At 38.6% G+C, this 12,748-nt stretch overlaps 1 protein-coding gene across 2 annotated transcripts in view; it reads left to right on the forward strand.

Moving 5' to 3' along the window:
* Nucleotides 1-12,748, forward strand: part of Spag16 (sperm associated antigen 16) — a 906,763-nt gene that overhangs the window by 32,894 nt on the left and 861,121 nt on the right. For both annotated transcript variants that reach the window (XM_087567315.1, NM_001401616.1), the window contains 1 exon segment: nucleotides 11,423-11,530. In XM_087567315.1, the coding sequence (XP_087423441.1) occupies nucleotides 11,423-11,530 (108 nt within the window).

Below are 12,748 nucleotides of genomic sequence, written 5' to 3' on the forward strand. Positions count from 1 at the left end.
ACTTTCAGAAACAAACACTGTGAAAATAAAGATAATAAGGAAGCCCATAAAATTTCATGCTTTAGTGTTTAGGTAATTGCTTGTTAAATTAAGAAGGTATTATTTTTTCTGGACATGGCTATATCCCTTCTTTTTGCAGTTAAAAATATAATGAAGTTTTCCTTCTATCTGGCTGAATTCCATTTGGCCCTTCAACAATTATTCCAATATTAATTTTTGTGGGTCAGTGTAATTCATTTATCAGCAACTGAGGATAATGAAATACTTGGTAATTATATAATTATTGTAATCAGTAAGAAAAATATGTGGCAAGGGTGGTCTGCTTTGGTTGGTGCAAGTAAATACATATTTCTATGTTCTATCTTGCCAAATTATAATGATGAAGTAATTCAATAACTTCATTACTAAATACCCATCCCAAAATAATTACTTAAATTTATTATAAAATTGTTTCACTGTGGCTCGCCACTTAAGAATGATTTTAGGACTGTGATACTAAATCACATTCATGCCGCATTGAAAAATTGAGTTTCATATTATGCTAAGAACACCTATTTCTTACTATTATATAGTTGAATTATAGATGGGTAGCTTCTAGTGTCCTAAAATGGGGAGGTCTGATAATTATTGTAGCAACTCATTGAGATAAGGCCTATGTGAATATTCTCTGTGATACACAAGTTTAAATTGACAGTTTCACAGAATAGTTCTTCATAGTACTTGAACAGAATCTTAGTGTTTGCTGTCTGTGTTAATAAACTCTTTTACTTTTAGCACAAAGATGTTGTACTAATGTGATGAGCAGATATGATGAATTTAAAATATTAATTGTTCACATGAATATTTTATCCTGTTCTTTATTCCAACTTCTATTTCTTTTATTTAGCAGACAGGCAGCAGGAAGGTCATAATGAGAGAAGCATCAGCATGAAGTGAATTTAAATTGTTTTACCGAGTAGACTTCATTTGTGCAAAGAGAGAGCAAGTCCCTGAAAACCAATTTAATGGTCAGAAAAACTTTAAAGTCTAATACTTCAGTCAATTCTTATGCTGATTTCCTGGGATGAGCACAGATAGGTTTCTAAGTGTGGATTGACAAGTGAGGTGAGGCAGTGCTTCACATCCGTGATCCTGGTGAGGGCCCTTGCAGAATCTAGCTTTCCAAGTATGTTTTAACCTATTGAGAATTTCTGTTTCAAATAGCAGAAATAAAGTATATATTCATGTAATTAAATGAGTGGCTAAGAACGAGACTGTTTCGATGTACTGTTTAAAATATAAAAGTGATCTACAGATTCAATGCAATCCCCATCAAAATACCAATCCAATTCTTCAAAGAGTTAGACAGAACAATTTGCAAATTCATCTGGAATGACAAAAAACCCAGGATAGCTAAAACTATCCTCAACAATAAAAGGACTTCAGGGGGAATCACTATCCCTGAACTCAAGCAGTATTACAGAGCAATAGTGATAAAAACTGCATGGTATTGGTACAGAGACAGACAGATAGACCAATGGAATAGAGTTGAAGACCCAGAAATGAACCCACACACCTATGGTCACTTGATTTTTGACAAAGGAGCCAAAACCATCAAATGGAAAAAAGATAGCATTTTCAGCAAATGGAGCTGGTTCAACTGGAGGTCAACATGTAGAAGAATGCAGATCGATCCATCCTTATCACCCTGTACAAAGCTTAAGTCCAAGTGGATCAAGGACCTCCACATCAAACCAGACACACTCAAACTAATAGAAGAAAAACTAGGGAAGCATCTGGAACACATGGGCACTGGAGAAAATTTCCTGAACAAAACACCAATGGCTTATGCTCTAAGTACAAGAATCGACAAATGGGATCTCATAAAACCGCAAAGCTTCTGTAAGGCAAAGGACACTGTGGTTAGGACAAAACGGCAACCAACAGATTGGAAAAAGATCTTTACCAATCCTACAACAGATAGAGGGCTTATATCCAAAATATACAAAGAAATCATGAAGTTAGACCGCAGGGAGACAAATAACCCTATTAAAATATGGGGTTCAGAGCTAAACAAAGAATTCACAGCTGAGGAATGCCGAATGGCTGAGAAACACCTAAAGAAATGTTCAACATCTTTAGTCATAAGGGAAATGCAAATCAAAACAACCCTGAGATTTCACTACACACCAGTGAGAATGGCTAAGATCAAAAACTCAGGTGACAGCAAATGCTGGCGAGGATGTGGAGAAAGAGGAACAGTCCTCCATTGTTGGTGGGATTGCAGACTGGTACAACTATTCTGGAAATCAGTCTGAGGTTCCTCAGAAAATTGGACATTGCACTACCTGAGGACCCAGCTTTCCTCTCTTGGGCATATACCCAAAAGATGCCCCAACATATAAAAAAGACACGTGCTCCACTATGTTCATAGCAGCCTTATTTATAATAGCCAGAAGCTGGAAAGAACCCAGATGCCCTTCAACAGAGGAATGGATACAGAAATTGTGGTACATCTACACAATGGAGTACTACACAGCTATAAAAAACAATGACTTTATGAAATTCATAGGCAAATGGAGGGAACTGGAAAATATCATCCTGAGTGAGGTAACCCAATCACAGAAAAGCACACATGGTATGCACTCATTGATAAGTGGCTATTAGCCCAAATGCTTGAATTACCCTAGATGCACAGAACACATGAAATTCAAGAAGGATGACCAAAATGTGAATGCTTCACTCCTTCTTTAAAAGGGGAATAAGAATACCCTTGGCAGGGAATAGAGAGGCAAAGATTAAAACAGACACAGAAGGAACACCCATTCAGAGCCTGCCCCACATGTGGCCCATACATATACAGCCATCCAATTAGACAAGATGGATGAAGCAAAGAAGTGCAGACCGACAGGAGCCGGATGTAGATCGCTCCTGAGAGACACGGCCAGAATACAGCAAACACAGAGGCGAATGCCAGCAGCAAACCACTGAACTGAGAATAGGACCCCCGTTGAAGGAATCAGAGAAAGGACTGAAAGAGCTGAAGGGGCTTGAGACCCCATATGAACAACAATGCCAACCACCCAGAGCTTCCAGGGACTAAGCCACTACCCAAAGACTATACATGGACTGACCCTGGACTCTGACCTCATAGGTAGCAATGAATAGCCTAGTAAGGGCACCAGTGGAAGGGGAAACCCTTGGTCCTGCTAAGACTGAACCCTCAGTGAATGTGATTCTTGGGGGGAGGGCAGTAATGGGGGGAGGATGGGGAGGGGAACACTTATATAGAAGGGGAGGGGGAGGGATTGGGGGATGTTGGCCCGGAAACCGGGAAAGGGAATAACATTCGAAATGTAAATAAGAAATACTCAAGTTAATAAAAAAATTAGAAAAAATATACTTTCATGAAAGTTAATTTTTAAAATTAATTATTTTGTTTTTTCTTTCATGTTTTCTGATTTTTTTTAAATTTTATTTTTCTTGGATATTTTATATATTTACATTTCAAGTGTTATCCCCTTTTCCCTCTTCCTATATTTCCTTCCCCTCCCTCTGCTTCTATGAGAATGCTCCCACTCCCGCCCACCCACTCCCACCTCAATGCCCTGGCATTACCCCACATTGGAGAAATAAGCCTTCAAAGGACCAAGGGCTTTTCCTCCTTTTGATGCTGGACAATGCCATCCTCTGCTACATATGTGGCTGAGTCATAGGTGTTTACTCATTGGTTGGTGGCTTAGTGCCTGGGAACTCTGGTGGAGCAGGGACTGAAGGAAACGTCATCCAGAGACTGCCCCACCTGGGGATCTATTCCATATGCTGCCACCAAACCCAGTCACTACTGCTGATGCCCAGAAGTACTCGCTGACAGGAGCCAGAAATGGGTGTCTCTGAGTGGTTTTGCCAGAGTGCTACTGAGACAGATGAGGATGCTTGCAGTTAAACGTTGGACTGAACAAGGGGACCCAATGGAGGAGTTAGAGAAAAGACTGAAGGAGCTGAAGGTGTTTGAACAACACTATCAACCAACAATACCCCAGCAGAGTTTTATTTTTATTTTATGTAAAGGGGTGTTTTGCCTACATATATGTCTGTGCATTGAGTTTACACTACCTACAGATTCCGAAAAGAAGGCACTAGAACCTCTGAAACTGTTGTAAGGAATGGTGGCTGGCTATGAAGTTGTGCTGGGCAACACACCCAGAATCTTTGCAAGAGCAGCATCTTTTAACAGTCAAGCCATCTCTCCATCCCCATGTTTACTGTTTATAAAGATGTACTGATTGTATACTCATATCTTTGGACTATTAGAAGCAATGTAACTACCTATTGCCACACACCTTATTTTGGAAGACAAGTTTCTGAGAGGAACTGAATATAGCTCATCTGTTACGCTCAGTATTTATTATGTCGTGATCATGAAGATTGTAGTGGAAGTCTATGGGAAAGAGCGTGTAGGTGAGTTCAGAATCCCAGCTATCCTAGTTGTCCAGCCAGCCTTACTCATTACATTAGTCATTTAAAAATTTGCCTGATTTTGGTTGTTCTTTGTACTTTACCATACATGACTGTGAACAGTAGCCTTTGGATACGTGTGTGTGTGTGTGTGTGTGTGTGTGTGTGTGTGTGTGTGTGTGTGTGGTGGTTACTGTTTAAGTGGATACAGTCTGAGGCCTGTAACTGTAGCTCCAAAGGTCCCATTGCTGTGTAGAATTTTCTATGGCCAATGTCATCTCTTTATCATACAAGAACTATTTTAACCAGAGATGAACCCATTTATTGTTTAATTATGGAGATTTAACACTAGAATTTTAAATTGAATTTGTTCTCTGGTATTTCCATTCATGTATATATTGCCTTCTTTCATTTTGAGAGCAATTCCTTATATACACATTTTCATGCTTTCAATATAAAGTAAAATAAAGTTGGGTGTGAGTGTATTCTTATATTTTCACAACAAAATCCATCCACAACCATTTACTTTACCCTCTTTATGCTTCCGCATACTACATATATTTTCATCTACAACTCACTGGGGTCATGGGGTTATGGGGTCATGGGGTCATGGGGTTATGGGGTCATGGGGTTATGGGGTCATGGGGTCATGGGGTCACAGGGTCATGGGAAAGGTACATCAGATAGCTTCCTTCTCTTCTGGTTCATCCTCACCTTAAAGGGAGCCTTTTGTGCCCTTGAGCCCTGGTGGTCAGGACTCTAATCTTTCCACCCTCCTCTGACCTGCTCAGCTTACAGTCACCCCTTGTATCTATTGTTCTTGGTGGAGTGTCCTCCAAGGCAGGGGTGTGGGACTCTGCTTGAGAACATGAAGTTCCAGATCCAAAAGGTTTACCTGCTCCTTCACCTGCCCCTGGAGTGAGGTGTTTTCTTCTATTCTTCCACCTGTAAATGGCTTAGCTGCTCCCATGTGCCAGTGGCATCGCCATTACCCTCCTCACCCACTGGTTACTTCTGCATGAAAGGACTTGTATGAACTCTGGACACAGAAGCTCATCTGAAAGGGAACAAGAGATAGTTTGTTTTGAAGCTGAATATGAATGACCATGGGCTAAGTATAAATACAGATTCAAGCTGGCCCAGAGACCATGGTCTAATCTTATACCTTCATGGAGTTTTAATAGAAGAAAAGATTACAAATCTTGGCACTATTGGAACACATTCTTGATAAGTGGTGTACAGCAAAATGCTTAGTTTTGGATGTATCTGGTTACAGTCTTAGCTTGGAATTGGTACGAGGTACTAACTTGTTCCACATTCTGAGGGGATTTTCCTAGTTGTGACAAGGATAGATGTAAGGTCAAACACAGAGCTTGTGAGTGTCCTTTCGGTATCTAACTGTAGTCTAAAAAATGGGCTACACATTTGTAACATTCAAAGTCACCATTACCACAGAAGTTTTCATGAATTAGCTAACTTCATAAAATTTTAAGTGGTGTGGGACATCCTCCACCCTGAAATTTCATGCTTTATTTAAGTAGCTTCTTTGGTCTCCAAAACTTCCCAATTGAAAACTGAGAAGGGGGAGGGTGGATTGTGGAAAAGAGCTTGCAAATGGATTCAACCTACCCAGCCTTTCCACCTGTCTTACTACTCTCACTTGACATTACTTAGTATTCTCCCATTAGAGGCTGCCCACCTTCTTGTCTGTTTATCTCTGTTTCAGTACATTCTTGTCTCTGTCTAAGAGTAGGGGGCTTTGCTCATATGTTGTTTTTATGTTATGATTGTTACACTTCAGCTTTCTGGTAGGTTCTAGAAAAAATTAATTTAAAATTTATCTGACTTTTAAAAATTGTTCTTAGGACAAAACAGAATTCTTAGAAAATTTAAGCATCTTGATCAGAACTGGAATTATTTAAGATTTTAGCCTAATAGTTAATCATGTTTAGTTAGCAAATGTTAGCAAGTGGTTACAATTTGAAGTTTGAGGCTTTACGGAACTGTTGAAATTAAACAAAAAATCCAAGGGAGTTTAGAACCGTCTGATGGCAAAAAGTTGTCACAAACATAACGTTTCCTTGAAGAACTCAAGGTGATTTTGATAAGAAAAACTATATCCTAAATCAATGAGTTAGAAATACTTGCATTTTTTTATTGTTGAGTGGGAAGCTATCTTCATTGTGCTTTCTTGTATTAACATAAACTACATAAACAGTTGCAAAATGTTGAAAAATAAGCTGCATGTCTGAATGAAAATTAGTTTTAGTTTAAAAATTACAATGGGCAGAGCTTAGCCAGAATATAATACCAATTATGTAAAATTTAAACTTGAGTCTAAATTCTGTGTAACACTCAAAATTCCAGAAGTAAGTGAGTGGAGAGTGATGTGTGGTAACTGATTAAAATTATATGAGGGCAGGGGCTGGAGAAAAGTGTCTGTAGGTTTTGCTGTTTTTCTGGAGGACAGGAGTTAGATTTCCAGCACTCATTTTGACAGTTCATAACTGTTTGGAACTCTAGCTCCAGTGTGTCCCATGGTTTCTTCTGATTTCTATAGGTACCTGCAAGCTTATGCCCATACTCACAACCCTTATCACCAATACCTATAAGTAATAAAATTTAAAAATAAACATATATCTGCATGTTTATATATGTAGTTATATATGAAATATATATACATAAATGAAACTACAAGGGAAAACAAGTATAGATACTAGATCAAACACAGAGTTTGTGAGTGGCCTTTAGGTGTCTAAATGTAGTCTAAGGAAATTTGACTGCAGATTTGTAACCTTCAAACAAGCGTTAAGACATACATACTCACAGTAAGTAACACATACACCCTGAGGGACTCTAAAGTCATTCTTGAACGAAGAGCTATGAGATTTCTCACTGGTAACTCCATAATTAGTGGACATTAATGGTTTTCAGTTAAATCAGTGGTGGTTTAAAAAATATATGGAAAAACGTTAAATTACAAATAGTTTGATAGTAAAATAACAAAGGTAGATTTTGTGAAATTTTCAAATATTTTAGTGAATTGTGTGATTTGAAGCTACGTCTATGGCATGAAAACCCTGGAGGTAATTGACATCAAAGGCATTGCACTCCGTCAATGTCTAGCAACTGTTGTACTAGTGGTTAGCAAATATTTATCTTAATAAGCTAGTACATTGAGTTCTGGTGTGTGTTATGATAAAATTACAGTTAGAATGTGATAGTTCTAAAGTTTTGGATAAATTTAAAGAAAATAGGAAGTAGTTTTACTCTGGCCTTGTGAGGAAATGCTACTTTTCAAATTCATAGTGTGATTACCCATCTTCATTTTCAACTGGATTGAACTTAAAATCACCATAGAAACACATTTCATGAAGTGTGATTTTTCCCAATCTGATGGATAATTAGCCCATATGGTCCATGAGGACAGTGGGAATAGAGAGGACAAGTAGGGGAGGGGTCTCAGTATCCCTGAATGTTGAATGTCCACTTAGGGTAGGAACATCCATGATGTACAAAGGCAATTGTCTGAGGATGTAGGGTACTGAAGAACTTGGTTAGCATGGGAACACATTTCAGGAATCTCAGGTACTAGCTGAACAGTTTCTAATCAGGAGAAAGGAAACTGAACCTGTAATCTACCTAAGGCTAAGTGACAGTCCTCAGGTAGAGGCATGTGTGGGGGCTAAGAATTCCCCAGACAAGGTCAGAGAAGTAGTCCAGTTAATGAAGGGATCTCCAATATTGCATTGAGCCCAGAGGCTATCTGATCATGGTAAACTTCGACTTCGATTAGCAGAGTTTTCCCACAATGAAGGATGTCTAGGAAGGTTCAACTGAAGAGAGAAGATCCCCCTTGAAAGCTACTGTAATAGGCCTCCAGACCTTACCACAACTGACACCAGGTTAGAGGTATCATCCAAACCCAGCACATAGTCCCAGCACTTGCCAAAATGGGAACAAAGACTTGGTTTGTACATCTAGGAAACTCCTCAAATAAAAAGTCCCTAAATGGATTAGCCTTGCTTTTTGGCTTCTGAAGTTCCACTTTTTGTTAAATGAAGTGTGAAAACCAGGATGTGGTTTTTGTGTATAAAAGACAGGGTTGTAAGGCTCCGGGATGTATGATTTGAACAAGTTACCTGTGCAGCCACCAGCTGGAAATATGGACTTTCTTTTTGTTTTTAAGGATATCTACAAAGTGGTCTCTGGTGGCTTACCTAGCAACACTGCATCTCATGTCCTAAGGTTCCAATCTGAGTAAAAAGGAAAAAAAGCCATCTGAGCACCAGCATTTCACTGTCTTGGCTTCTTGTGAATGCCTAGCTGTCCCTCAGTACTGATGGCACAACTTCCCTGCTGTGGAAACTGTGACCTCTAATTGTGAGGCACAGTAAGTCCCCTTGTTTAAACTGTTCTGTCATAACTTAACAATGAGGAAAGCAGCTAACACACCTGGCTTCTTGGGTTTTGCTATTTCCTCTTGTAGCCTGTATTACATGTATTTGTGCACATGGTTGAAAGCTGTAAAAAATTAACAGTTATTGAAATATTCATTAAATGAGTTTCAAATATGAATATTTGAATCATAATTTACTGTACATATCAAAAAGTTAGCATGAATATGAAGTTGGAGGTTGGATAGAAGATGATCATTGTTAGTGTTGTGTTTATCGGACGTTACTTATTTTATGTGTGATGCAAACTCAAAATTTCTTAGTAAAGATTAATAAAGCTTATCCAAAAAAGATTGAAAGATTTGGAAGAAGAAACTTAGAATTTGTATCATTGTCTCTTTGACCACACACCATTTATAATTTGATTTGATGGCCAGAAGTCCTACTGATTAACATATGTTACATCAGGAACCTGGAGACCTAACTTTGTCCCACAAACTTCCTTGGCAGCGGCCCAGACACTGTTCCCCACAGAATCCTCTGAGCCGGCTCACCACGGAGGCATATCTGTGTGCATTTATGTGAATCTCAATTTTGCAATATTTGTGACACATAAAAGTTTATTTCTTCCCTTCTGGTCCTAAAGTAGTGTGTCTGCCCTCCAGGTCAGTTCATTTCTTCAGAGTGTGAAAAGCTCAAGGAAGCAGCATGTCATTAGTTATCCAATATGGATAGAGCTGATATTTTGTTGTTGTTCATTACAGACCATCCTTTCCTGAGACCAGCATATAGTGGACGTGAGTGACACACTCCAATTGAGACATCACATAGAACTCCATTTTAAATATAATTTGCATTAGCCTATCCAGTAGAAGAATATTTCTCTTTTGACTGAATCACATTTTTAATAGTTAATTTTTATTGAGAATTTCATCTTTTTATTCTTTTTACAAGTTAATCTCTTTATTTTAATGTGTATGTTTAGTGATAATGTCATACATGTATATAATGTGTCTGATCATTGGTATTCCAATCTCTTTTATATATCTCCTATTCATAGCAACTCTCATCTCCTCCCTACAATTCCCAGTCCTCCTTCTGTGTCCTGGTTCACCCCTCACAAAATTCTGCCTCCCATTCTGCATCCTCATCTCCTCTGAGATGGTGGAGACTCCTACCTGGCACATCAAGTCTCTACAATAAATACTGTTCTTTACATGGCCACGTGTCTGCATCTGTAGGAACCCAGTGGGCTCACTGGTGGGTGCATATCTGAATACAGTGAGTCTCCTTCACATATCACAGAGAGTCCAGCCCCACGAGATAAATCTATATCACAGCACCTGTATATACATCTAAGGGAACATTTCAGAAGAAAGTCCCTAAGACTGTAAGAGACAGTGTATCAGGAAGAGTTCAGTGAAATAGATTTTCCTACAAAAAGTCTAAGAAATACATTTTTTTTAATTTTTGGAGAAATAAACAGTCTAGAACAATGCAGTCTCGGTGATACATTAATGTAGAAAGGCGATATTTTCAAGGGGTCCTGTGCGTAGACAGAGAAGTACAGGCAAACAATGAGCATTAGAAAAAGATGTGAGCCCGTTATTAGTCCTTTACAGATGTGAGTCTGTTTGTTGTTTGCAGTGCAGTGTGGTGTTACCTGTCAAATTTCAGCCAAGTATCTATCTTACTGTTCTACTAGCGAGTCATGAACTCACAACTGAAGGAAAACATATTCACTCTGAATCTTTTAAAGTGTGTGTAATATATTTCCTTGGTGTATTTTTAATTTTAAAACAGTAAAAGTATATATATATATATATATATATATATATATATATATATATATATATATATATATATATATATATCCCCAGCCAGTTAGTTTGAGAGTGAGTGGGGAAAGAGGATTATTGCAGTGGTTGGAAGGAAGAAAGTGGAGGGGTCAATAATGATATTTTAAATCGTGAAAGTTTTTGTTCTGGAGGTAATATTTAAATTCTAAAAGTCTTTACATATGAACTAAAATTCACAGTGAAACACAATATAATTGGTCACAGAGAATGGAAAAATTGAAGAAGAAAACAACAAAAATCTTTCTCCTAAGCATACAGGAATTACTGGTAAATAGAATTGTATGTGCTTGAGATTTTATGATTTTTTTACACATCTACATTATGAAATCCCTCAAATCCTACAAACTCAAAACAGGACTTCATAATGTATAAGTACAAGACAAGCATTCTAAGCAAAGACCTCCACGAATAGCAGTGGGTTCATTTTGTGTTGAATGGGCATGAGACCAGCCCTTTAGGGTGCTTTGCATACCACTGTGACATTGTAGGAAAAACTTGATTTTAAATTGTGAGGCATGAGTGACTCACGTCTCTGAAGTATACGCTTTGTCCTTTCATAACTTAGCAATGTAGAATAGGACCACCATGCATGAAATGCTGGGCTCTCAGTGAATACTGCACCTTCCGTGCAACTCAGTTGTCACTGGCTTACTCTCCTCTTGGACTCAATATTAAGCACTTTTCTCAGGAAGGAAAGTTTTGAAAATTGGTGGTATTGGTGTTTTTCAGAAAGGCCAAAGAAGATCTGCTGAAAACCCAGAAGGAACGGGACTTCCATCGCATGCATCATAAGCGCATCCTGCAAGAAAAGAACAAGCTCATTGCTGACCTCAAAGGGTGAGATGCTCATGTGTGTTGACTTGAGCAGTGCTGTTTCAATAAACTTGTTTCTTTTTTTTTTTTTTTTTTATTAACTTGAGTATTTCTTATATACATTTCGAGTGTTATTCCCTTTCCCGGTTTCCGGGCAAACATCCCCCTCCCCCCTCCCCTTCCTTATGGGTGTTCCCCTCCCAACCCTCCCCCCATTGCCGCCCTCCCCCCACCAGTCTACTTCACTGGGGGTTCAGTCTTAGCAGGACCCAGGGCTTCCCCTTCCACTGGTGCTCTTACTAGGGTATTCATTGCTACCTATGGGGTCAGAGTCCAGGGTCAGTCCATGTATAGTCTTTAGGTAGTGGCTTAGTCCCTGGAATAAACTTGTTTCTTTAAGTTTATTGGATAGGAAGTTTAGGCCCTTGAATTGAAGGCGTATTCACACTATTGGAATGTGTTATTGAGAAGTTAAAACAAAAATGTAAGAAAATGTACTGTATTGTTGCTTTGTCATTTAAGACACAGCCTTAGTAAGTCTGGTATAAGCAAAGGACTTCAACGGTGTGTTTCCAGTGAGGTGAATTGTGGATAGTGGGTAAGCATGTAGAGTGATGTCCTCAGGCTGCCATTATGAGACAGAACACCACATGCAGCAGCACATATCATGAGAGAACATGGGAAGTTCACCAGATGTGCCATGGACAACAGAGAACAGGCAGAGCTTTGCTGGGGTACAAGGCATATCCTAAATTGGCTTGAATTTATAAGAGAAATTACAGAAGGTATTCTGGGAGGTGTTATTCATACTCAGGATTCCTCCTTCATTAGCTTCCTTCCATTCTTTTTGTGTAAAACAAGAAGTCAGTTTTATAGTCCTCAAATAAAATGGTCTTTTGTTTGTTCTATGATAATACCATATAAAAACATTCTGTGTTGACAAGGATATTAAAAATATGTCCAATATAAACATTACATATTTATGCTTAAATATATGTCATACCCATTAAATATACAATTAAAAAGGACATACTGAAGTGGTTTCTTTTCTCAGTGTTATTATATGATATTGTGCAAGAAGCAAGACTTGTTCTGGCTTTTAGATTGATGGATACATGCCGTCCTGGTGGCATGGGCGTGGAAGCAGGGCTAGAATTCTGGCCTATCGTATCAATCTGAAGTCAGAGACTAAAGAGTGAATGAGAAGAGGAACCAGGCTAGAACAACCTCTAGGCTTTACCA

Source organism: Rattus norvegicus, chromosome 9 (genome assembly GCF_021556685.1).
Source record: "Rattus norvegicus strain SHRSP/BbbUtx chromosome 9, alternate assembly SHRSP_T2T, whole genome shotgun sequence".
NCBI classification, from domain to species: Eukaryota; Metazoa; Chordata; class Mammalia; order Rodentia; family Muridae; genus Rattus; species Rattus norvegicus.